The 27,930-nt window shown below is 36.4% G+C and overlaps 3 protein-coding genes across 3 annotated transcripts; 1 reads left to right on the top strand and 2 right to left on the bottom strand.

Annotated features, from left to right (window-relative positions):
* Positions 1-1,238: 1,238 nt before the first annotated feature.
* Positions 1,239-2,776, bottom strand: LOC108374912 (skeletal aspartic acid-rich protein 2-like). Its single transcript, XM_017630958.1, has 2 exons — positions 2,719-2,776; positions 1,239-2,173 (listed from the first exon to the last, which is right to left on the bottom strand). The coding sequence occupies exons 1-2, from the start codon at positions 2,774-2,776 to the stop codon at positions 1,239-1,241; spliced, it is 993 nt and encodes a 330-aa protein (XP_017486447.1).
* An 8,361-nt stretch (positions 2,777-11,137) lies between these two features.
* Positions 11,138-13,696, bottom strand: LOC108374911 (probable serine/threonine-protein kinase kinX). The gene is made up of 3 exons (XM_017630957.1): positions 13,552-13,696; positions 12,886-13,485; positions 11,138-12,810 (listed from the first exon to the last, which is right to left on the bottom strand). The coding sequence occupies exons 1-3, from the start codon at positions 13,694-13,696 to the stop codon at positions 11,138-11,140; spliced, it is 2,418 nt and encodes an 805-aa protein (XP_017486446.1).
* Positions 13,697-22,474: 8,778 nt separating this feature from the next.
* On the top strand, positions 22,475-24,085 carry LOC108374910 (uncharacterized). The gene is made up of 2 exons (XM_017630955.1): positions 22,475-22,538; positions 23,304-24,085. The coding sequence occupies exons 1-2, from the start codon at positions 22,475-22,477 to the stop codon at positions 24,083-24,085; spliced, it is 846 nt and encodes a 281-aa protein (XP_017486444.1).
* Positions 24,086-27,930: the final 3,845 nt, after the last annotated feature.

Raw genomic sequence — 27,930 nt, 5'->3', positions numbered from 1 at the left:
TGAAAGACGCGCTGTTGACGCTCTTATATCGCCATTTGCAAAAGTAAAACTATTTCCAAATAGTGTTAAGCTGGGTGAGGAATAAGGAGTGAAAGTTTAGTTTGAAAAGCATTTTATGGCTTGTGTGCGAGTGTTTCACTAAGCCATTGATTGGTGCGCGATATTATCATATTCCAACAAGCGATTAAACACAAGATTTACGACGCTGATGCATCTTTTTTCGCGAATGCTTATAATAATCAACATACCTAGTCAATTGAGGAGAAAATCATATGATTGCAATTTTTTTTTGCAAAACTTATAACTCCTTATGTGGTGAAATTAACCCAAATAAAAGCAAAAAGATAGCCGCCGAATCTATCGCGCAAGCAAAGATGTTGCTTAGTAAAGGTGATACACACCAGCGTACATGATTAATGACACGAGCGGTTGACACGAGCGTAGAGACTCTTTTTGTGATGCTGCTTTCTTCCACAAACTATGCACGTCGATGGAAGAAAGAATGAGAAGAAAGCGACTGAAAGAAATTGGTGTACTATTTTATATATCTGTGGTCATAAGCGTTAGCCCCCTAAGTAGTCTTAACAAGTAATTGCGTTATATATGCTATCGTACTCCGCAATTACTATTCTTTGCGTATGTGAAATCCACATCTCGCCAGCTATTAAAAAGTTATAGATGACACTGTTTTCATTTTAAAAGTCTTTTTCTCGAAATCAGGTTTTTCGATTTAGGCGGTTATTGCTTGTGACCACGAATATTTTTTACCTAAAGTATTTTTTTTTATTTTTATTTTGTTTTAGTTAGGTATGTAATTCCCAATATTATCTATCCCTGTTCTATTTACTTCATTAGCCTCCCTTCCTTTCGTTTCTTTTCAGTTCCCTCTCTTCCCTTTCTTTCTTTTTTACTCAACTTATCTGCCTTTTCTCCAAGTAAAAAATTCCTTTCTTTTCTCTTTCTGCCTTTAATTTCTTTGCTTATTTCTCTCCCTTTTCCTTTTCCTTCTCTCCCCAACCTAGCGTTCCTTTTCTTTCCCTTCATTTCCTTTCATTCAATCCAGTATTTTGTCATGTGCTCCCAAAATTAAAATTAAGATGTTTTTTTTTGTTTTCAAAAATCACATAACATTTATTTATCGTTTATTCGTTTTTCCAATATCATACATTTCGTTCCGAGTAATCGCCGATTTTCTCTAATCTATAATACTAAGAATTGTTGCTCCGTTGGGCGTTCACTCAACCCTGCAGCACAACAGGACGTCCGCCACGACGGCTACCACGTCGACGTGTTGCACCACCCACCTGATATACGCGCACATTCTGGCGCCTGTTACCGCCACGACGACGACGACGATTACCTCCTTGTCGACGGCGGTTGCCACCTCGTCGACGCCGCACATTGCGTCGCGAACCCTTGCGGCGACGACGTACTATAACACGATTGGCGCGCGCCTCCTCAGATTCGTCGGCGGAACTCTCCACCAACGCCACAACACTTCCATCGGGTATGGCCTCGAGTGCGGCACGTGGCACCAACAACGCCGTCTTGCCGGTTTTCTCATCAACAACACTTTGTCCCTCGATCTCAATGAAACCATCGGGTACCATAATAGCTCCGGCGTGTTCACGTGACACCATCATATTCGTCGGTTTGGCATTCTTCAGCACAAGTTGAGCATTGAATTGGCTGGCGCGATTACCAAAAGTGGAGCTCTGCACGGGGATTTGATTTTTCAATTGACTGCGCAGACGGGGTGAGTGCGGCACACGCGAACGCAGGAATACGATATTACTGGCTACATCATTTACATCGTTTTCATTCTCATCATCATCAGCATCATCATCATTTAACTCGAAGCTCGCCTCGTCGTCATCGTCGTCAGCATTATCCACTGAATTATCTTGTTCTTCTTCGTCATCATCATCTTCTTTGGCGTCGTCAATATCATCGTCATCGTTATTGCTTTCCTTATTAACATTGTTAACAGGATTGTCGTCTGCATCGTCGTCGTCGTTGTCGTTGTCAGCGATTTGTACGACCTTGAAGCCCTGCACTTCATGACCATCGCCATTGGTACGTGGACGGGCAAGAAAGATATAAGGATGATTTGATGAGGCGATTGCGGCGCCGGAACGCAGTTGCTTCTGTTGTTGTGGACCCAATCGGGGTTCTGGGAATAAAAAATGTAATTAACTAAGTATGAGTTCTACCACAAGTAATTCTAGGACTCCTCTCCTGAAGTGCTTTACTCGTTTGGCGCAGTTGAATATATAAATATTTAAATATTTTGAAAAGTTGTTTTAGTTTGGAATAAATTATTTACTTCTTCTGTAAGCTATTGTTTTTTTTTCGAAAAAAGTTGTATATTTTTTCAGCGGCTACTAGCATTTACCTGATCACATTTGGTCAAGATGGGCACTGTGACAAACTCATCGAGCTCTAAAATGCCTCAACTTTATTGCCACCATTATTGGAAAGCGGATCGCCTGCCGAATAACTACTCATTTTTGTTATTCAAAATAAACCTTTTTTAACTCAGTAAATTAAAGTACATTTGTGAATTTTTTTGAAATTGTATGCTTTTATTTAAAACCCCCAAACATTTATGTATTATTATAAGAGAGAGTAGCTCTAACTTGAATCCTTATGTATTCACCTATGTCAAAAATTACGCTTTCAACCCTCTCTTTCTCGCTACCCTTCCCCAATACGCACCTGCACACGTCAACGCCACGCAGAGCAGCAATGCTGCCACGCTTGTCAATTTCAGCATTCTCACTAGGCTTTTTTCTGATCTCTTCGCCGATCAATCAATCAATTTAAATTATAGATATTAAATATGTATATCTACCAGAAGACGCAGTACCAACAAAAATTGTCCTAATTGTAAGCAGTGTCCCGCAGAACTGTAACGAGCGCTTTGATCGCTTGACGTTTTTATGCAAAAGTCCGCATATAAGCAGGCAGGCAGGCCACCATATGCCAGAACACTGGACAACGGCCAAGAATGGTCAAAGAACCAAATTAAGTCAAACATATTCAAATGAAAAAGGAAAAAGAAAAATATCTACAATGCAATAAGAACGAAAAGTTAAAACATAGCAAACAGCCGAATATTGAACTGAGAACAAATGTAAGAAGACAGTAGAATGCTTACTTTTATTTTTTCAGCATCGAATGTTGGCACCATCTACAGCAAGCTTAGACAGCTGCTTGTCTACAGTCGGTGTGATTTTCGCGCGTGCTCATGCGCCTACATCTGTTCTTGGTTGGTTGGATGAGTTGCTGTTGATAAACAAAAGTACATAGCCAGCAATCTTTGTCTTCACCTCATTACTGAGGCTGATGAAGAAGTTCATTAAAAAAAAAAAAAAAATTACAAAATAATAGCATCGACTTTCGAACGTGTGTGTTGGTGTTTAGTAAACACTTGAACAACTTACCTGTAGCACAATTGTCCAGTTGTAATGTATAGCTGGAATTCAGTTTGTAGATTTTCTTTTTTTTAATTATTACAATTTAAATAAATATATGTATGTAGAAAGAGCATTCGGAACGCTGGCCGCAGAAGCACTCGTTAGCGATTGCTGCTGGCATCATAGTGACCAAAAATTCACACGCATGATTGCTTATAACCCTAATAGCTAGTGCGAAGAGGTTCAGCGACCTCCACCAAACTCCTTAAGAATAATTGTCAATTCATAGCCTACGTTTTGATACGAGTTGGTTTTTTTTTTTTTTTGTTTTGTTGCTTTTGTGAAAGAATAAATAATACATTTTTAAATATGAGGCGGACAGTTATTTGCTGAAAGAAGCATTTCATTTCGATCAGTCGTCTAATCAAATTCACATGCTTGTAGCAGCGATGAAAATGTGGGAATTAAAAAAAACTAAGTTCAATGCTCTTGTTTAAAATTTTTACTAATAACGTAATAAAACTAATTGCTTTCTTTAATTTGATATATTTAATAAAGTTAATATTTCAGATGATTACGTTGTAGTAATTTGTAATTGTACTTCGGCTATAATCCGGAGTATATAAAATTAACATAGAGCGATTTTTACTGCCCCGTGACTTCCTGCCAAAAAAATCTGGGAAATACTAGTAAACACATAAAGGGCTTGTGATGTGTGGCAATATTTGTAGTTGCGTTCCAAAACCCTATCGTGAACGGCTTGTAAATATTTAGTGAATACGTCAAGGCAGGCGAAACAGTGTTGGCATTTTTGATACAATTTTGTTCACAATATACTTTCCTACTATTATATACTTTTTAGTACAGTTTTGTGATGAATACTAAATATATGTTGCTCTGGAAATACACAGCGGAAAACTTTTGTACTCTCTTTTTGTTTTGACCTTTTCGAATTTGTCTTTATAAGTTTTGAAAAAGTGTTTAAAATGTATTGAGCTATCAGCTTCCCTTCCTAGGCAAAGTTTGAAAAAATATTTTCGATACAAAATCTTGAAACAAAATGTCGAAATCAGCTTCATATAGAAGCAATAACTTCTTTAATTAAAACAAGAGATTTTTTTTTAAATATGTAGTGCTTATCATAACTACGAAACTCACAAATTGGACAAGATTTGGCTATTTATTTTGTTATTTTTTAGTTTTTTATTCTTTAATGGAAACTATATGAATCCAAGTTTAAATCTTTGCGCAACCTTAAAAAAAATCAGCAAACTTTCATACAAATTTCGAGCTTCTTATTTAAATTCTTGTGCAATTTTTTGAGTATGCAGTTTTGTACCTCATTTAATTTTATAGTACCAGGTTTACCGAGTTTTGCCCGGAGTGCATATACTTTTTAAAGTTTTCAAGATTTGGATAGCTTTAAAAAAATATTTTGGAATTGAAAAAAAATTTATTTCGATATCTAGTTAGTAAGTAAATTTCTTACTCTAAAATTTAGGTGGCAACCCCATTCCGAAATACGTTGGAACCATAGTACAAGTCTTAAGCGTATATGTACTGTGTATACTTACAAAAAATGCTGACAACATACTAATTTGTATTACATAGAAGCGTGGCAACCTTGATCGAAAATATTTTCTGACCAAAGTTCTCAACAATACCTTTCATTTGATATCCATATTGCGATGTCTTAGATAAATTGTGAAGAATCGAAAATAAGTGGCAACCTTACACTATTATCCTAAGGGATATCATTTTGTATATAGGGAAAGCGTTGTTTAAGAAACTTCTCTTGGTACCCATGAATAGTAATATTTTACCTTTTTTTTTCTAAACAAAATTTTAAATAAACTTGCGATTCAAAATAGGTGGCAACCCTCTTAAAAATATTTTTGAATTAGGGATCTTTAAAATACCTTCCATTTGATACCCATATTATGATTTTTTAATTAATTGTCACTCATTTCGAATAGGTGGCAACCCTATACGAGTCTTCTCGGAAATCCAAAACATTATCTATGTACAAAATTTCATCAAAATCGTTAGAGCCGTTTCCCAGAACCCTATGGATATATATATATATACAAGAATTGCTCGTTTAATGTAATAAGATTTTAAAGTGCAAGTTTAAAGTAGCTGGGAGTTACGGTCAATTTTTGGCAATCTTTTTTTACGATGTCAGTCATTTCCTTCCATATGAAGTACGTTCACGGTTTTGGTTAAGGTATAAACCTTTTTTATAAACAAATAATTAAAATCAAATAATATTAAGATAAATGATTAAATCTTTTTAATATGTGGGTGTCGTAAAGTTTTGATAAGAACTATAACTAGGAATATTGCCATAATAGTAAAATTACTAATGAAATTCTATCGCGGGATTATTTGCCCAGAAACCCGGGATTTTCAAGACCTAAAAAAGACCAGGATCCCGGGATCACGGGATTAACGTTCCGCCACAAAAAAAAATATTAAGGGCCGGTTCGATTTCGATTTCATGCACATAACATGTGATTGATAAAGCAGTCATTGTATATAACCGGAGCTTCTACCTTCGATTTGTGTTAACCAGACATTGAACAACCGGCCCTAAGATTTACGTGAGATGGANTCGGCAGCCAGTTCGAAAACGCCCTATCCCAAAAAACTTTTCAAAAACGTCCTATTTCAGAATTTGGTTGAAGAACGACCTACTTCAGAATTCGTTTCAAAAAAGCCCTATCTCTGCTACCGATTCAAAAACGCCCTATATCTGCACATTTTCAATACATTTTGAAATGAGACAGGGCATTTTTGAATTGTATTCTGAAATAGGGCGTTCTTCAATCAGATTCTGAGATAGAGTGTTTTTCAATAAAATTCTTGAACATTTTTTTGAGATAGGGCGTTTCCGAACTGGCTGCCGAGATAGGTCGATCGTCCACTCAGCAGTCGATATAGAGGATATTTTGGCGGAACTCTTTGAATAAAATAGTTTTTTATAATTCCGATAGAAAAAAAGTACAGGTCTTTTTTTTTTTTGTATGAAGAGTGATGCACACTAATGTATGTACATACATAAATATCCACAGATATGTATGTGTATTAGCATGCACCCTTTTGAACAACATCAAGACTTTTGGGACATTGTAAGTACATATTACTTGCAAGAATTTCAAAAGCTCTCAATTGATAGTTTTAGTTTACTGACACTTGCTAACAAATTTCTGCTACTGGAGAGTGTCAATGAAAGCCACAAAATAATGAGTGAGAAAAAAGTGGCACGCCCTCAGGCCAAACACTTATACTAAGGATAGAAAAATTCATTTAAAAAGTAAATAGAAAATTTCAGTCTAATAAAAGAGCAACAAACAACGCCAAATGAAGTCATTGATCTGCAAAAATTGTATAAATTTTTATACAGAAAACGTATTGGAAAGCAACTTCAATTTATATTCCCACCAAACTCTCGCTCTAGTCAACCAATTTGGATATCTCATTTATTATTATTATTTTTCGTTTTTGCTAGCAATCATTAATATTTTTTTTACGTTTCATCTCAGCTTCCTGCTTAAATAAAGGCGCTGGAGGTAGAATTCGTGCCAAGGCGCAGATGTTCGTGTTAAAAAATGTCTGACATATTTTCTATTACACTGAAATACTTATGTACGTATATAAGTGTGTAAATGCTAAAGGTTACAATTTTATATGTATATGTAGTTACTGATTGGCTCGGCAACGAAATTTAGTTTCTCTTTAGAAATCACTTCTTTATTATTTACTAGCGATATTTAAATTCGTATTTTCTATTAATTTTATATGCAAGAATGTTAGTAACGGTATTCTGTCGCACAGGTAGATAAAGAGTTAAGGAAAGCGCATATGTATGAGTGTATATTAACGGAGTCAATAGCATACCCTGTAGGAAAATTTAGATACATACATACATAGTCTAAGTAGAATTTTACTAGGCACAACGAAAAGTTGGTCTATTTAATTTAGACGGAATATCAACTAAATAATGAAAAAGGATAAAAAAAGCTTTAAAGTTATATTTGATACTGGACCTTGAGCTTACAAAAATGTTGACAATTATTTAGTAGTTATAGTTAACCGTTAATCTATTCTAAGCTAGCTTATCGAAAGAAGATATGTAGTCAATTTATGCTTAAAAGAAAAAAATATGCAGTTTTCGGAGAAGTATTCGGCTGGATTTATTATGATTTATTATTATATGTATTTTATTAAAAACGTTTCTCGCTATTAAACCAACAAAATGTTGCCTGCTCGACTAGTAACATTTCTCTATTTTTTTTTTTTTGAAAATACCTTCAAAGAACGCTCGATTTATATAGAAATATCTTATACATACATACATATTGGGCCGTATGAATAAAAACTGAGCAATTGCTTTTTCTTAAAATTTCATACCTGTTACTTCACTTTTGTTTGAATAAATCGATTAAAAGGTCTGAAATATTAAGAAAAAGCAATTGCTTATTTTTATTCATACGGCCCATTGGAGTGAGAAAAATATGACTTTTGAAATCCAAAAGATTTTATTATTACTAAATACCCAATATACATATATTAATATTCATAATTGTTAACCAAATAAAATGATTTTCCCGTTTTAACAAAGTGGCTTCTTGAAGAAAGCCTTAGTGGCTTATTTTATTGGGCTCTGTATAGTTCTCTTTTCTGAAGCCGAATATCAAATATGATTTTTTCCTATGGAGGTTCCCTTCCGCAAAAGGTAGATATTTTCATATGAGCATATATGTATGTATATTTGTTTATGTAAATACATTCTATTAGGATTTAATCACGCCACTTATTACCGTTTAACCCGTTAAGAAGAAATTCATGCCAATAAATATTGATTATTTGGGTCTTATATGTGTAGGTATGCATGTATGTAAGAATGCATAAATAGTTGAAAGTTCATCGAACTACTTTTGTCAATTTGTCTACTCATTTGCTATGCATATGTATGTATGGACAAATAAATATCACATACTTATACACATATTTAGACGTACGATTAAGTAAAATAAATTCACGGAATTCATTCATGGACATTCGATAATTCCAAAAGTTGGCAAACCATTTTTACTTTTCAAATTTAAACGAAAATATTTAAATTTAAAGGCGTCAACCACAGATTTATAAGTTAATAAATTAGAGGGAAAATGGGTTAAGTCTATAAAACAATTAATTATTCGTACCTAAAGTGTATCTCAACTTAGAGGTGAGAAAAGAAAGTAAGTATTTTCTAAATCGGTCAACACTCGGTAGGCAATTACAAACATTCGGGATTACCTACTTTTGCCATGTAAAAGCTTTCCATAAAAGATCATCTAAATTTGTGTACAAAATATTAAGGCGTACTCCAAACAGAAGCTCGGTGAAATTTTTAACAAAAATGTAAGCAACAAATGAGGCCATAAGAACAGAAATGGCCTATCCCACAATTTTTATTTATTTTTTTAGTTAACCTCTTAAAAAAGTCGCTTATAAATATCGCTTATTGATGTTACGCTATGTAGCTTTCTACTTTACATAGAATTAAGGATTGAGCGTTTTTTATTTTTAAATTTATCACATTAGAGTCTATTTAAAGTAGGTATGTATGTGAAAAAAAAACATTGGGTTAGGCTATTTCCGCTCTCACGGCCTCAAATATTTGTTTACATGACTGTTGCAGGTGCCTTTCTCGTCCATCAACAATGACAAGTGAAACGGAGTGTGCGGCTACACAAACAAACGTGGTCTTTGAAACCATAAGTAAGGGAAGTTCATGAAGAATTTGGTCGGCCAAAGATCTGACATTTGGAAGATATCAATGTTGCCTTTGACCAGACCTCATACGTTTTCAATTTCTCAGCTCAGCTCTAAAGCACCATTAAATGATACTAGTATCGCCAAGTTGTTGAAATTCCACCATAGGGACTTAAACGATGGTCGGCGAATTATCTGAGTGGTCGATATTCGTCAGTCGTTTTCAGAGAAAAAACCAATAAACTAAAGAAAACTAAACAGGGGGTCCTACCGGCTGTTGTGCTTTCCTCGTTGCTGTTTAATTTTTACATATCAAAGTTCCCTCAGCCACCAGAGGGAGTCTCGATTGCCTCCGGGCTTCTTTACTGCAAGAAGCCTTACCCTCTCCCCTATGAAATCCTCGGCAACCCTTTTTACCAATTTACCGGCCGCTCCTAAACTATGCAGCGCCTGTGTGGTCGCCGGGGACTAGAAGAACGCAGCGGACGAAGCTGCAGAGGTTCATTAAACAACCTCTGAACCCAAATGCATAACGACAGGCTTTCAAGAAGGAGTCGGCCTTGATTAAATAGGCTAAGCATGCACTCCTTGCTACTAAAGTTTGAAGGGCTATAAACCTATAAACCAGCAATTTTTCGGAAAATTTTGATTGAAATGTTTGAAATTTTGTTGAAAGTTTGTTGAATTTTTATATTTTTTGTACAAAATTTAAAATGTGGATTTATGTATTTTGTGTGTTTTATATAAAAAATAAAGTTATAAACACAAGTTCGTGGTCGACAACGTAAAAATTGAATGACCCACATCTCTTCATATCTTAAAGAAATTTAATATCTAAATCCAAACTTGTTTCTGCCATTAATCAAAACCAAAAAGGATGGGCACATATATATACACATATATGTAAATATCAATGGCATGCTTGTACATATGTATGAGGAACCTCTTAAAATTTAACTAGTCATGCTCATTATGATTTCTATTTTGCTAATCTACATATAAATTAATTTAGAAATTTCACCATCGAATCCACACGCAGCCGCTCTAAATAGCTGTTGCTTTTTAACAAAAACCTAACGGCATTTCAAAGCTTATTTTCATATTGAACAGGTTCAGCCAAAGCGTGTCGTATGCGAAACAAAGCTTCTTGGCCTGAAGTAACCACTTTAACTCTGTTAACCCATGCAAAATTAGTGAAATATTCGTATTTATGCAAAATCTCAACAACGATTAGATAAACAACAACAACAAACGCTGAATGGGCGCCGCTAGAAAGCGCGTTTAAGCGATGATTAGACTTAGCTTTTGGGCATTACTGACTGATTAATTATTCAGCTTCATGCTGCGTTGGAAGATACATAATTTGGTGTGACCGCAGATGGTCAGATTACAACAAAAATAGACGACACTGTCGAATAAAAAAGTATTTCATTGAAAGATTTTGGGAGCGTATGTATAAATGTGTACGAGCATTTTCGGTGGTCTTTGGTAGCATTGAACTCTTTTGAGGTCAGTAGGGAAATAAAACAGGATTTAATAAAAAAACAGCTATCTTATTTTGAATTTATATTCACATTTAAATCGAATACTATGCATCTTTTAGTTGATTGATAAATTCTTTTCTTCAACGCTTAAAAAGTGTGAAGAAAAGTCATCCAATATGGCTAGGAGAAATTTTACTCGCAAAAATTTATTTAAATGAGCCAAAGGAATATTAATCAGAGCAAGTTTTCAGTTTTGAGTGCAAACAACTTACTTGCATAGAATCGTGCTTTCTCTTTTGCCCAAATAAAACTAACCACCCCGGAAATACATATGTAAAAAAATTCGAAATTTTGAATTTAAAACTTTAACTTGTTTTTATTTCGTTTGTTTTTTAATAAATTACAATCTCTACGCATAACTTAAAATTAAGAAACTGCCCACTTAATTTAGTCTTTCGTCTGCCCATCCCATTACGCAGTCGCCACCGCCCCTTCGCCGGTCTTATTATCCTCCACCGGCACCTTTACCGGCACATCAGCGCCTTCTAACGCCTTCTGTTCTACTTCTGTTTGCACTGCTTCTGCCTGTCCCACTTTTGTTTCAATTATTTGTGGTTGCGCTTCCACTGCGACCTGCAAGTCCTTTACAGGCGCCGACTCTTCTGGCTCGCTGATAACTTTTACAGCTATGAATTGTTCGCCACTCGCCGGCTGCAACTGGTCTAAGTTCGGCTCACCAGCTGTTGGCACCTCGAGCTCACGTCCGCTTCTACGCAGTTGTGCAACTCGCCCATTTTTCAGCACCTCAAAGTAGGGTGAGCCATTTGCACCGTAGACATAACGCGCCTCACCATATACAGGCTGCACCTGCTGCGTCAGACTGGGCTCATTATCTTCCCCCACAAGGATGTATTCGTTGTCCACATTATGTACCGTTTCTTGGGCGGACATTTCTTCAGCAGCTTCTGTCGGCGCGTCTGCGGTGGCAGGCGATTTTTCGACAACCGTTCCTGGGCGTATGCGCTGTGGTAGGTTCGTAGCAGTTATGGCTGCATTGCTGCTGCTAGCTGGCTTATTTTTCTTCTTCTTTGATGCAATAATTACAGGCATGCCTCCGGTGGAGGGTTTCTGAACTGACGCGTCCATGGAGTGGCGATCGTGTGGAATTTTCGGTGGCTTAAAGACGTCCATAATCGAAGCCTCGGCCAAAAGCGGCACAGCTTCAGAAGTGATGGCGGGTTGCTTCTTACGTTTTGAGCTTTGGTTCTGCATAGCTTGAATGGCGCTGGCTGGAATATTTAAGATTAGTGGCTGACTCTGCACACCTTCGACAACAGAATGAAGGTTATTAGGTTGTGTGATACCTAATTGTGACCAAGGGATTGTGATATACTGGGTAGGAGCATTCTTACGCTTGAGCGGCACCGTCAAGGGGGGTTGTGGAAACTTTGTGGCTCCTTGCTTGAGTTGATGCGCTTGTGGAAGTTCGTTGTTTAGAAGTTCAGGCGCCAAGTAGTAGGTTTGCCCATTGCGATTAACAAAAAGTGTCGCACGTCGTCGATTCTGTTTACTGCCCGTCTGCGCCGGAGATGTGCTTAATAGTGCGCCAATCTCAGCGGGTGTATGGCCGCCCGTTAATTGACGTATCTGTTTAATTACGTTTTCCTGTCCACGCCGAAAAAGGGTGGCATCATTCTGAGAGCGTTTTGTAGAGGGGCGGCTGCTGTAATACAAGTGCTCATCGGCACCATCGTCTTCGTCGTCTTCACTTTCGATGGGTTTTGGTATACGCCGAATAACGCTACCGGGCTGCTGGCGCTGACTGCCCACGATAAGGCGACGGCGTTGCGGTTGCTGACGCGGGCGGTTGTTACTATTGTACTGTACCGGACGGTGGCGAGTATTCACGTTCTGAGCCGCGGGTTCTTCTTCCTCGTCGTTTTCATCATTTTCCACATTTTCATCTTCTTCATCATCTTCAATAACTTCTTCGTCTTCATCATCAACAAATTCGTCTGACTGGGGACCGTCATCGTTATCTTCTACTTCTTCTTCGGAGATGTCATCTTCGACAATGGGACGACGGCGACGTTGTGGTCGATTCTGTTGTGGGCGCCGTACAGGGCGAATTTCTTCTTCTTCTTCTTCATCATCATCGTCAATTTCTTCATCTTCACGGTTTGGCCTGCGTCTGTTATTATTGTTCTTATTATTTCTACGCTTGTTCTTATTTTTAATAATCTCCTCCTCTTCTTCGAGTGGGTCATCCAAATCGTCGTCTAGTTCATCATCGTATTGGACATTTAAATTATTATTATTATTGCTATAGAAGCGATGTGGACGATTTTCGTTGGTGATCGATATGAGTGGACGACGTGTTGAACCCTTGTGCTGCACACGTACAACAATATCTGGACGTTGTGTTGTTGTTGTTGTTGTGGTCGTGCTGGTCGTGCTTGAATCACGTATGGGCGAGTCCACCAAACCAGGCAATTGGATACGATCGGTCAGCCAGCCACTGACAGAGCCGGCCAATGACGAGACCGATGATGAGACGGTTGATCCCAAACCCTGGCCGGCATTAAAACCGAATAGTGTCCAGGGGGAAGGCGTTGTTGTGGAGGATGAATCGCCAGCTTGTTTGCCAGCCAAACCTTCTTCGGGAGAACGCGGTTTAAAAGCGATCAGAGGGTGTATGATAAAGTCGGCGACTGTATGGGGTTGCGCATTTTGTGGCTGTTCACTTTTCGTAGCTGCCGCAGCTTGCGCTTTAATAGTTGCAGTAGTTGGCCGCTCAGTTGAGGTTTTCATTTGAGAGTCTAGATAAGAAACGTTGATACTAATTGGCACCAGAAACGATTTAATTACGAACATTAGCTACTCACCTAAAACCGCTAAGTCAGCAACGGGCGACTCAGTCGAATCCTCCATACGATGTTCCATATCAGCATTATCAACATCGGCTGCAAAGGTGGTGCTAGATGTAAGCACCAAAGCCACAAGGGCGAAAAGTAAATATTTGGAGCCCATGTTGTTTTGCTTGCTGCTGAAGCAGGTGACGTTATCCTCCGTTTTGGTGGACTACCACACAAACCAATAAAAACTGTACTTTATCTCTTAGTTATGTTACTAAGTTAATAACGAATAAGCTTCGTTTTCTTAAAAAAAAAAAACTTGTTAATCATTTAATTTTTGTACGAAATGCCAATTAACCCCTTGTCACGCCAGACACTTCTTTTTACAATCGCAACTTTACGCCAACTGGGCGAACGCTCGCATCAACATGAGCTTTTTATGTGACGTTCAATAGTGTTGTTGTTGTGTATGTATGTACATGTGTATTTGCCGCTTCAGAGCTAACCTTCTTTGCTGCTCTGCTAAGTGCGTCGCACAGTGGTAAATCGCCATATAAACTGCGACAAAAAAGTAGTAATAGTTTTGGTCAGGCATGTGGTTTGCCCGATTTTTGCTTATGCGTTCGTAGTTTAGTGATCAAACAAATATTAAAACAAATTCCGATTCAACGTTCAAATAAACTAAGAAGCTTGGCTTTGCCCTCCTTTGCGGTATTAGTAAAAATTGTTCAATTGCGGCTCTGGACTCCCGCCCAATATATCTTTTCAAGCATCAGCAGCCCCGAAGGATTTTCAAATGCGAATATCTGGCGGTACTCTTCATGAGAACAAGAATCAGACAAGTATTTTGGGAAACAATTTTAAAGAAATCTGTTTTGGAAGGAAATTCCTTGTAGAAATCCCAGAGCGCGATGTCTGGGAAAATATGGTCCCTTAGCTTGATCTCAAATATGCAAATATGCATATTGATGCACTGATGGGCCAGGTGTGGAAGACAAAACAGCTGGGAGTTTTTATGACTATTCCATTTCGATTTCAATTGGCAGATGTCCCGCAAGTTTTCCTTCACAGATGCTAAGTAAGCAAAAGTCCACCAGAATTGGCCTAATAGGATCACTCCAATCTAAGAAGTAGCGAGGTACAATATAACAATGTCCTGGGTACCTGGGAACCGCAGTATTTAAGGACTCTAAGGATTGGTGAAACTTAGAACGCAGTAAGTTTTCGAGAGCGGTAACGGGCAAGCCACACTCTGTGGTTACCTTTCGCTACAAAGCAGAGCGAGCTGTGCGCTGGATATTTAACCGGGACTGCCTTCCGGAGTGGTCTGTCCTTATATATGTGTGCAGTCCACTTCTAAGGCCTTCTAGCATTTATTAGGCACTAAAAGTAAATTGGGCCTCCAGGGTCGGGGATCTCTTAATAGGGACATAAAATATCATCTAAATAGTACTTTCCCTAGAGGGTTATATTGTTAAATTTTTCACTCAGTTTCAAAAACTTTTTGGATGGAATAATAGTACTGAGATGTTTTCGTATAATCAGTATTTTACTTATAAGTTATTCAATAGACACTGACGGCCAGTCCCATTTACCGTTTCTCCAAATTTTCTTAAAGAAAACTTTTTACACACATACGAGAATTTTTTTGGGGGAGCTGCAAACTGGTATATGAAATTTTTACAAAATAAATTCTTTTCATTCCTTGAGCGTTTTCTAATGATTTTTTTTCGCTTGAGAGCTGAATAATATTTATACTTATATTTCTAAACCTCTAGGCTTAAGCAGTAAAAATAACTCGTAAGAATAAGAAAAGAAAGGAAGCACATACACTGCACTTTAAGTTTTACTAATTTGGTATTTATTTTCTTTAGCTCTTTGTAATACACTCAAAACGGCACAACATCGAAACCTGTTATCTCCAAACCAAATTCCCAAGTGATAACGGAGTACTTAATCTAAGCATTAAACCCAACCTATTATCAAACTATGTTTCAGAATTGATAACTGAAACTTAGTTTGGTGCTTATTTGAAGACATTTTAAAATTCCAACTTTTTGCCCATTTTAGACCACTGTGCGTCGTCATATTTCGTCGCTCTTGTTGATGTTGCTAGCACAATCATGGCTCAACTTTTGGCGCACTTCCTTCTATGTTCGCTATCTTGTTTACATCGTTTTGGTTATGTTTTGTGCCCATTATAGAATATTTCATTTTGCTTGAGATTTTTGTATTTTGCCTAAATTTCTGCTTCTGCATTATGTAGTGAATATTTTTGTAGCTTAAACCAATGTAGTTTTTAAACAATGTAACGAATTTTTTATACATTGCATGAATTTATATAAAGCAGAGTAATTATTTAAATAACATGATAACATTTTTGCAAACTTTTTAAAGAGCACCGAATATTTAAAAGTGAGTTAAGCAATTGTGTTTTAATTGGACTCTTTCTTATGCTCGATTTCCACAAGGCATTAAATGGCAAAAATTGTAATGACAAAGTTGGACATTAAAAAATTATCGTGTCATTACGTTCAAAAAATAGTCATGAAGTTAATTTTCAGATGGCATTTGTTAAATTACACCAATGTTTTGTCATTTCAATGCTTAGTGGAAATTCGGCATTAGTCCTTATAATTTGAATTCCGCTACTGAATGGCAAACCAAAAAATCTAAAAACTAGTTTGCAATGTTTTTGAAATGGTTTTTCATTTAATTCATTTTTTGAATTCTTTCACTTCTATCCGAAAACCAATTGTTGTACTCAGATTCAACCATTTATAAGATAAAAGTGTTTTAGTACTTTCATTCTGAACTCATACATATCACTTGTGGTCAGCTGATTAAGTCAAGTGACATTTGGAATAGTTTTAGCTATTTTGGTTTTGTTTATTTAATGTTTATCTTTTTTTTTATAAAAAACTAGAACCTTACCTAACCAGCTCCCCATAAATCCAAACTTCAAACTTTGTAAAAAAAAATATGAAAATTCAACAAACTTTAACATTTGCACCCGAAAATTTTACACTTTTTATTTAGAATTTTTTTGGGTAAGCACTATCGTGAAGCTTTAAAAATTACAACTACAAAATTTGAACATAGCCTCCATATCTAAACGTAAGACGTATTCTACGTCAAAAATACCATGTGTCTCGTTTTCGCCTCCAGTGTAAAAAGTCTGTTGCAAAAATCAGAAAAGGCTACACAAAAGCTCAGAAACTAGGTCCGAAATTTAGAGGCTAGGAAATAAGATTAAAAGCTAGAGGTAACCTTAAAAAAGGCTTAACTGGTAACACTGGCTATAACGAGCATTCTGGCATGTGGAGAGTCGCCACATGATTCACGGCACCTCTTCGCATGCCCCCACAACACCAGCCAGCTAATGCCCCTTTCCCTATGGACAGATCCCGTTGAAGTCGCGCACTTCCTGGGCCTCCCATTAGCTGAAACAGACGACAACGTTGAAGGATGAGCCGACCCGAGGGGGCTTAGCAGCCGCAACAACAACAACAACAGGTAGGTATTTTATTTTTAGTTGGGGGCAACTGTCTTTCCGGGTATGCAGTTACAGTTGCTTGACCATACTCAATTTTGCGCCACCATTCGCGCACTCTGGGAATCGTGAGCAATCCATATCCGGCATGCGGAGCCTTAGACCTCGGCAGAAAGAGATAAAATTCAATGATGCCACACCAAAAATTTTTCCATAGAAAATTTTAATGGGTTCAACAAGAACGGGTCTTTCAACACAGTTTCGAAAGAAAAAAACAGGGAAAGAGAGGGTATCGCCCAACCCCACACAAGAAGTCTTCGGGTAGTGATAGGCACATCCTTTTGGGCATTTATAAATAACTTTGAAGTCATAAGTGAATTCTGAAAAATTTTTACTTTATTGGCGAGCGTAATTTCTCCTATTCGGTATTCTTTATAATATTCACTTTGCAACTGCTTTCAACTTCTGTAGAAATCAAATGAAATTTCTAAGTATATAAACTAACCACTTAATATGCATAGTTATATAGAAAGTTTTATCTATAGTATGCCGCTAAAATTTATTGAATAATTAGGCATACATACATATTTGGTATTGTAAAAGACGCTATAAAAATTTAGTGGTAGTATTGAATACTGTTCAACAAGCACACAACCATCATCGACATCGCGAAAATGTACATACTTACATACATATCCACCGTCTATCATTTGGGCATCGCGTTTTGGCAGTTTTATTACTAATTAATCTTCTTTAACTTTCCATTGTTGCCTTAATATCATCAAAAGCTAATATATGGCCGGAAATGTAATGAAAATCGTTGGCAAATACCTTATGAAAATTTATATGACTGCGTAAATTTTTTTCTGCAGAAAAAATAAATCAAATTCGGTACTTAGTACTTGAGTTTAGCAGAGAACGAATCTTTGTTACGATGCGTGTATCTGTAGGCACATTTAAAACACAAATTATGCTTGTGCATATCGCGCACCAGCTGCAAAAGGGGCACAACTAAAAAAAAATTAAGTCGATTTTTTTTACATAAATCGATTCGTATGATTTACCTCCAATTAATGCAAATATTTTTCTTCTTCACTATAAAACTACTGCTATACATGTTTCTGTACTAATTGCGTTGAATCTGAACCATCCACAAGCAGTTATATTTTCGGATCTGATTTTTGAGTTGTGCCTCTTTTGAAGTTGGGGTGCGATGTGCCCGCAGTTGCGTCCTGAACCGCATTTCCATACTCATGGTGAAAAATGGGCTTTGCTAGAAAATACGGCGTTGCACCTCCCACATACACAAAATTTTTCAAAGTGGATATCTCTGAATTTTCATACCGGATATCTCGAGAAGTATTCGTGGTGACAGATAAAAGTGCGAGTTAAGAGAAAAGGGCGTAGGACCTTCCATACCTTTGGAAGCATTTAAGTGTACCAATGCCATGTATTTATGTAATTTACTAATAGCTTTAAATAATAAAAGAACTGATGCCACACCTCGCTTGGAAAGTAGATATGTCATATATCATAAGATTATATCAAAGTCTACCCAGCAGTTGATATTTTATAATTCCATAATTCTAGAGGCCGGTTTTTTTTAAAACCTAACCCCTTTAACCGAGTAATTAGATCTACGTAGGATCTGGCTTCAATCGTTGGTACGAGCAGCATCTAAATTAAGAAAGTTTTTTTTATAACAGCGGTCGCCCCTCGGCAGACAATGAAAAACCTGTGAGTGTATTTCCGCCATTAAAAAGCTTCTCATTAAACCATTTGCCATTCGACGGCGGCGTAAAATTATAAATTAATCCATTTTGTGTTATAACTTCAGAGCGCCCTCCACAAATTGGAGTATAAGCTGGGCCAAACACTTAGCAAAAGTGTAAGCGACAAATATTTTTTGTTTCTATTTTTCTATTATGTGTATATCTAGCCCCCTTTGTTAAGTCAGTGACTCCTTGAACTTCTATAAAATCCATCCAATTTAAGAATCGTTTTCGCGTAATTTTTTAATCGTGAACGAAACATGGAGTCATCCCCATATTCAAAAGATTAAGCAATAGTCAAAAAAGTTGACTTCTCCGGGTGAATGTGCCTTCAAGCTGGACAGCGTGAATCTTTTTTGGTATTTTTTTTTTATGGAATTGTTAAAAATTAGCGGAATTTTTAGCAACTACACACTTACACTTTATTTGACTAAAATTTAACGTTTGAACATGTGGCAACGCTCCAAATAGAGTTCAGGAACAAAGCCTTGTCAAACCCATTGCGATTGACACCAATATTTTAATAATTCATTTACCTTATTAAAGAATTTGAATTTAACTTTTTAAACGGGTGGCAGCCCTTTTTAAACATCTCAAAAATACTCTTAGTGTTAAAAGACTTCTTAACACTCTTTTGTTTTACAGATTTAAATACATATTTCGTTGTGGATAAGTTAATTGAATTCACCTTTTCAAACAGGTATCAACCTTCTTCAAAATATTTGCAAACTTTTACCTTCTTAAAGTCTTCAAGGGGTATTTATTTCTATTAACTAATTTCCTTAAATGAAATTGAATTTAATTTTGTAAACAGGTGGCACTCCTCGTACACTGAAGTTAAGAAAAAAATCTTTTTAAAACCAATTCGATTGATATCCATTTTGTAATAATTTATTTAACTTTTTAAATATTTTGAACAAAATTTTTTAAAAGGTGGCAACTCTTTTTGAAAAAGTAAAGCCCTATTGGACATCTACAGGTCTGAGGCATTTAATTTGACACCTCCTTTTTGAAAATCAAAAAAACGGTGCAGATCTGATGACGTGGACCAAAAATCCTGTTTAGGCGCGACTGCTAACACCGAGCGCCTAAATGATGCTATGTACTGCTGCATGTGCAAAAATTTCCTTCATTAAATCAATGCAATTTTCGAAAATGCACTTCTCAACTGCCATGTAATAAAACATTCTTAAGTTATAATTTGATGGCAGTTCAAAGTATGCTTGGCCTAGTCTGATGCATCCTCCGAACATTGTTCCTATAGCTCACCATTGGCCACAGTAGGCACCCACCATTTTTGAACCAATAAATATTTTTTTTATGAATACATGCAAACATACTGGTCTTCTCTCTCACTGACTTATTCAAATCCCTTCGCGTATTATATATAGATAGATAGATATCTGAGCATACTATTAAAATCTTTGGCAAATTAATTAATTTGATTTTTTAAAGGAAATAGGCAATAATTTTACTGAATAATTGTGGATTGCGTGTGGATTTAATAAAAAATAGTTTAATATAGAGATACCTATATTTCGTGGTGGTGGCTTCGAATTCCAAAACCGTTTTATTCAAATCTCACAGTTCGCTTTAGTTTAAATTTTTCTATCGATTAAGCTTGTTTACTGCAAAAAGTTGCACACTATGAATTTTTGAAGGAAACACGTGCTACTTAAAAAGCGTTTTGTCATTGTCCTGGGCGTAAATTATCCTTAACTCATTAAAAGTTGTTTGTTGGTGTTCATTTGGCTTATTTGCTTCAGTAAGCAACGCAGTTTTATAATTTGGTGAGATTCTACTGTAAATATTCATTCTCTTTGGATACAATAAACAAGCATGTATTAGCACATGACAGTTGCGATATAAATGTATATTAATGCTTAAGTCTCATAATTAATTCAAGATTTTTACAGTTTTGGGTCATTCATTTGTTATTTTTCAGCGCTGAATTTTTATTAGATACCACTTTATTTTCTCATTTTCTCCTACGGTTCACAAATTTTATGGGTGCATATATTTTAAAACATATCCACATAAGTTAATTCTTGACCTAAATGCAAATCGCTGGTGTTCAAATTACTTCGCAACTTTTCACATAGTTAGTGGGAATAATCTAGCAATTAATACGCTTTTTTTATACTTCTGTTGCGCTGTCGCCAAAGCTGGAACTGTCTGCAGCTAACGGAGAATATTTGCTTATTTTGTTGATTTCTTCAGCTTGTCACCTCAATCACTAGCCACACGAGTGTAATTTGTTCGGACGACCGTCTTGTCCCTTAATAAGTTAACTTGGTCAATGACTTTAGACAACGTCCAAAAAATTGACTAAATAAATACTGCCATTCTCTGTTATTCTGTAGGCACTTCATTGCCCCCTGTACGAGGTTATTATTTTATTCGCAACATAATGATTCAAGTAAGCAGGGTTGCCACTGACGAAAAAAATACTTACTATCCACTTGAAAAAAAAAATCTACCAAATCTGGAAAATATCTACTAATAACTTTTTTATAGTTATTTTAATAAAAAGCATAGTAGGTAAAATTCAAAAAATTTTCGTTTGAATTTAGAATTTTTTACTCTGAATTTTTAGAACAATTTAAGGTCTGGAGTTTTATAGCCAACAATATTTGAGTATATCCAACAATGTGCAGCTAAAAACTCCCGTTGATTTTTTGTTTTTATTTCTTTTACCGCCAGTCTTTAGTGTTTTTTTATTTAACAATTTCCATTGGTAAAAAATTGCGTTGATTTAATTTAATGTTTTTATGAACAATCATAGTGCGCAATTATATACCTTTCAATTTTTTATTTTTATTTAAATAATTAATTAAAATATTTAGGCAATCAAAAGCTCTTCGGGATTTCAGTCAAATGAGTTTTGAATGGAGCTCGATATGTTCGCCTTATATCGGTATACATTTATACCTATGTATGTAAATATATAGGAAGTGTGCAAAGAAATTTTTAATAAAAAGACAAATACGAAAAATAAGGCGGGAAAGAAAAGTTCGACAAAAATCAACCAAAATTAGAAAAAATTTACTTTTTTATCAACCCAATAATGGTAACAATTTACCAAAGTGACAACCCTGAATGTAAGTATCATTATCATTTATAAGTTTATCGTTGATTAAACTGCCACATAAATCAGCGCAGCTGCTTATATAAAAATAAGCACACTTTTGCATTCTCATATTTTTTTATGCTATTACCCTATTAAAATCTAATTATTATTTATTTCTCAGATTTTGCAATGTGTTTGCTTTCTTCCCATACACCTGTCTACGTGTACGTGCAAAAATCAAACATACAGAGCAACTGGCGAGACAAATTCATTTCGGATTGTCTATTATGTTAATAAATGCTTTCCTCTTGTCAGCTCTGATAATTTTTTCGATTTTCTCTATATTTTATTATATCTATTTATTTATTTTAGGGAATTTTTCTAAATGTTAATTTGCATTTAATCGCGCTTAGAACCCAACTCCGTGCCGCTAAAGACAGACATTTATTTTTTGTTCTTTTCTCTACTTCGATTCTATTTTGTGTGCATATAAAAAGTCTATCGGTATTTGTGTCCTCAAGCATTTAGTAGCAGCGCCTTAAAGAAGAAACATAACAAATAGCGGCTTCCCGGTACGCAGTAATTTAGCCAGAAGTAACTAATTTCTTAAGGTAAAAAATGTTTTCCAAATCAGTGTTGAGTATTGCATTTCTCGTGTTGGCGTTGGCCTGTCTTGCGCAAGGTGAGTCCAAAATATATATGTACAATAAACTGGGAAGCATAAAGGCATATACGGGGTGATCCAAACAAAATGCTTGTTATTGGACTAAACTAAATTGAAAATCGTAGAGAAAGAGCAAACTATTACTACTCTTATTAGGATGAAGCTCAGATATTTATCCGTAATACTTCCCTCCTTAAGTTGACCAGTCGGAAAACCTATCTTCTCAGTGGCTATCTTAATAACCAACGAAATAAGTGCTACGAAACCTGCTAAGATCATACTAGAGTTAAGCACATTCATTAGGGTGGTCCTTAAAATATCAACAGCTAAATTTTGTACGAGGCATCCCTTCTTTTGTTCATTGTAAAAAATAAAGATATCCACGAAAAAAAAAATTAAAAAAAAAAATTAAAGTTGCTACCAAAGTTTGAAGAAATTAAGTTTTTTTAATCGCATAGGCTAGATGAAATTTTGACTTGAAAACTAATAAATTTGACGCATGTATTATTGAAGGTTATTCAATTAAAATCATAAACTCGCTGAGTTATAGCTGGTAAAAATTTTACAGTATTTATGCGATTAAAAAAATCAAATTTTTCAAACCCTGTAAGCGAAAATTTTGTAATTTGCACAAAGTTTGGAGATTTAATTTTTTGGTGGAGTATGAACCAAATTTTTACAAAAAACAATATCGCAAAGAAATAAGAATAAAAAACTTTGCATATATTGCGAAAAATTCACTGTGCCAATACTTTTGTTCGTCACTGTNTTTCCCCTCCACAGCTCGCCATGCGCCACGTAGCCGCAATCACAATGTCCAAGTTGACGATGAGGAGAACGTTTTGCCCGTTTACGCCAGTGTAGCCGGTCGCCGACCACACCCCAATACCGAGCAGGCACTTTCACCTAAACAGGCGCGTGTCTTCCCCGGCGCCACTTTGGCTCTTAAGAAATTGGTTTTATTGAAGTTCAAAACGATTGTGCCTATTTCCTTGATTTTACTGAGATCAAGTGATGAAAACGAAGCCGAATTAGTGCCTGTCTACCCCGCATCCGAAATACCCGCCGATGTGCAATTTATTCCAACACCAAACGGCATCTCCGGACATCGCGACGTACAAGCCATTGCCATACCTAGCGCATTGCATCAACAACTCGATTTGAGCGGTCTGGCCAATTTGGAGAGCATAGAATCCCTGCTAAATCAAGCTGAAGAGGGTGCAGCTGAAACCGATGTGGAAGATAAACCACTTGCAGTGGTCAATGAACAGCCTAACACAGAAGATGAGCCATTGAATGTAAAAGAGGATGATGTAGATCAATTATTGGACAATGCGTCCGTCGATAGGACTAAGATTGCGACAGCGGACGTACAGTCGGTGCGTCGTTTGGCAGCCGATGAGTTGATACGACCAAGCGTTGTGCGTACATCTCAAATACAAACCGGAGTTGAGGAGATTCCTTTGTTCCTCTATGCGGCCAAGGATGCGCCGCAAGTAGTGCGTGGTGTGCGCAAAGGTGGACTACAACGTGTGAGGCACATCGAACGTCGCTACCATGCCTAAGAGGTGTACATATGTACAAACATGTATGTATACATATACTATATGCTAGATGACTACTTAGACTGAAAAATAAAAGGAAATTGTAAGGAATAAAGTTAACAGAAGAAAAATGTTTTGTAAATATTTTTGGAGTGTTTTGCTTTTGAACGTTTTCCCACTGATGCAGACCTTTCCTTTTAAACCACTTAATGTGTCTCCGGTAGGACATGTCTTATCAGCAGCGACGCAGCGCAGCTTTCAGAAATGCTTGTATTTTCTTTTCTCTCTGCTTAGTCTCGCAACCATTTGTTTCTGTGATATTATTTTTGCATTTTTCTCTATGTTAATGTTGCTGCTGCTGTCCCTGTAATCTGTTCAATTTGAGCGCGGAACAATGGCGCTTAAACGCTGATATCGCATAGTTTGCTTATGCATTCCATGAATTCGCAGTGTTTTTCCATTGCTTGATGGCCTTGGCTGACGCATGGCAGCAACTTGGCGATAAGGACTCTATGTACATATTTGTCCTTGTACGCGATTTTATAACTGTGTTAGCGTGTCTTTTCCAAAAAGTGGGTGGTAAAATTACTTGAAAAAGATGAGTAGGCGCTATAGTTATAATCTCTGTTAAAGCATCTAATACGTTTGTTTTTGTTTTCTGCATTGAGTTCACTACGCAGTCAAAGTGTCTGAAATTTTTAGAATTCAGGTCAAAGGTAGCAGTGATAAAAGTGTTTTAAGAGCGGATGCGAGATGATGTGTTGAAATACAAAAGCTCACATAAATTGATTTCATTATCTAATTACAAAAAATTTTGACAATTGCTTTCTCGAAGTGGGGCCATGGATGGATAGATGAAGAAAAAAGTTATACTTCGATAACAATGGTAACGTGATGCTAAATTGATATACATACATATATACCTCCCGGTTTTTGGATAAATTCTTAGAAGTCTATATATTAGGTAGTGTGAACTTAAGATTATTATTGCGATCTTCCTGAGTGTTATCACGATAGACTTATAGGGAGAATCTCGCTAAAAGAACGTTGACATATGTAGAGATTATACTAATTTTCGGGCTTAACTTCATAATCTGTGATTAAAACACAGATTTGTTACAAGAAAGGCTTCCTTGTTAACTTTCATGATGAAAAGTTCTTTTGACTGAAAGTACTTGAGCATGCTCGCGCTGCTTCAGCAGTGGCAATGTCCAAGTAAGCAAAGCACTGGCGTGCCATTCGAGAGATCCGAGGTCGAATCCTTTTTTTTAAGTTTTCGTAGTTTACTCAAAATTTATTTTAATGTTAAGATTTTATTTTTTTATAAGAAAAACATATTTCTTTTTAAATCAAATCAATTTTCAGAAAACTATTTTATGTATTTTATCTTTTTCAATTTAAAATGTTTTATTTTATTAAATTTTCTATCAATTTATTAAAATTTATTTTATTATTTTTCTTAGCCTTTTTTAATGTCACATTTTTTCTTTCTTTAATTCATTGTTAAAAAAAATACTTTTCAAATTTAATTTTTCATGGAGAATCTTATTTTTTTTTGCGTTTTTTAATTTCCCCAAAATTTTTTTCATTAGAAACGGCCTCAAGCTCAATAAAATTGTTGAATAATTTTTTTTAATTTTATTTATTTAATGTATTTTTTTTTAATTTAGAAAATTTATTGTTTTAAAAGAAAAATATTTGTTTTGATTTAATTTAATTTTAAGATTAAGATTTAATAATTTTTCTTTTTGAATCAAATATTTTATTGTTTTAAAAGGGGAAATATTTGTTTTGATTTAATTTAATTTTAAGATTAAGATTAATTTATTTTTTTTTTTTGTTAAATAACATTTTTTATTTTACACAGAATCTACACAAATCACTTAATAACTTAACTAAAAATGTCAAAATGAGCTAACCAAAATACGATGAGCCAAAACCTAAGCCACCATAACCTAAATTACCCACACCCCCACCGATATACAAGCCGCCTGGCCTACTACCAAATATACCGCCTCCGCCAAACAAACCACCAATACCTCCCTGGCCGAAATAGTAGCAGGGCGGCGGGCCATAAAAACCATATCTGCAGGTATTGCAGCAGTTGATTGGCGGTCTGGGTGGCAACACCGGCGCCAGCTGAGGTGGTAGCGGCGCGATTGGTGGCGGTGCAGCAGGAGGCGCATACTGGCAGCAAACTGGTGGCGGAGGGTTAACCATCACAATGCAACAACGGTTCTGATTGTAGGCGTCGGTGGTACAGGGATTGACGCATGATGGCGCAAACAAATCACTGATGAAACCGAAAGTGCGGGCGCTACGTTGCGATGGATCGATCCGTTCGAATTGCTCCGTATTCGTATTGTTTACCTGCGTCGATGAAGGCGGTGGCGCTGGCCGATAGATAAATGTATTTCCACTGCCAAGCGGTGGCTGTGCTTGTTGTTGTACTTGCGTCTGCGGCACTCTGTGACCATTGTTAGTGTTGTAGTTGTGGAAGATTGGCTGTCTGCTGGTGAATTGTGTGGGCACTTGGTTTTGCTGTGGTTGTTGCTGCGGCGGTGGAATGTTGTTATTGTTGTTATTATAGTAGATTGGTTTTCGTAAGTCAGTGACTTCTGTGGCCAACATTTCTTGTTGTCGTCGCATTTGCTGCAATTGTTGCGGGGTGTAGGGCGTTTGGGGCATTGCTTGTGGTTGTTGCTGCTGTTGATATGTTTGTATACGCGCATTGCTTTGGCTTTGCCATTGTTCTCTTGGCACCTGTGTTTTATTGTAAATGTAGGGCCAATGGCGTTCCATTTCTGTAAAAGCGGAAATGTACAAAAGTTTTATACTCCGCCTAAAAGCGCTCTACAATTTAAAGTGCAGTGCTGTGGATGGTTTCACCTGTGAAGCGCCTGTAAGTGGGCAACAGGTTGGCCAATTCAATTTTTCTCAAGTGCCAAAAAGAGTTGCCACAGGGATTTTATTTTTTTTTTACCAAAAACCACCAGAAGTTACCAAATTCAACAAGAAATTACCCAACTTATTTTATGTGCAGAACTAAACATACAGACTATGGGATTTCAAATTGTAGTGTGTCCGAAGAAACGAATTTGCCGATAGCTCGTCGTTCTCAGAAATTGGTACTTTATGGCATAGAGGCGTTGTCTCTTGGCCACCGCGATCAACCGACTAGGCACCGCTTAACTTTTTATGAGGCTACTCGAATGGCCGCAATCATGCAAATAAACTTCAAACTCTGGAGCACCTCAGAATCAACATTAACCAAGTTTTGGCCAAGGTACCAACACGTCGGAAATATTTCAAAAAGATCAAGGTGCGAAGGATTCCAAAATTTTCTGAAAGCCACTATCAACGAAGAATTTTGGATTCAAGTAACCCTAAATAAAAAAAAAATCAGAGCGGTGGTATCACACGATAACTTGCTGAAACCAAATGTTGCCGACATCACGAGTTTCAATTTCAGGCAACAAAAATGTCTTTATAAAGGTGGTGAAATTATTTTTAAAAAGTAACGGGCAGAAATTGTTCTTTCGGGTAATATGTAATAGTTGATTTCCACCGAGCCTTAACTGCAGTTTATGCCTACTGGAATCTTCTATTTTGGAAAGTAATTTATGAACTTCACACCCACACAATTAAAAAGAAGAAATAAAAAGTAATTTTTAAGCAAAAAAAAAAAATAAAACCGACTTCAATGCTCATAAACAAATTTAGGAGTACCGTTAATGTCTTCACGATCAAGTGATCGAAACTAAACCAAATTAGTGCGGAACCGCCCTTGATGTCCGACCTTACCGACAAAAAAACAGTTCACGTCGTCCAAGGTTATCCGGAAACATACATACAAATAATAAAAT

This window comes from Rhagoletis zephyria, unplaced genomic scaffold (genome assembly GCF_001687245.7).
Source record: "Rhagoletis zephyria isolate East Lansing unplaced genomic scaffold, Rhagoletis_zephyria_1.1 Rzeph_scaffold_08265, whole genome shotgun sequence".
NCBI classification, from domain to species: domain Eukaryota; kingdom Metazoa; phylum Arthropoda; class Insecta; order Diptera; family Tephritidae; genus Rhagoletis; species Rhagoletis zephyria.
Note: the sequence above shows the minus strand (reverse complement) of the source record. Positions and strands in the feature narration are given on the sequence as shown.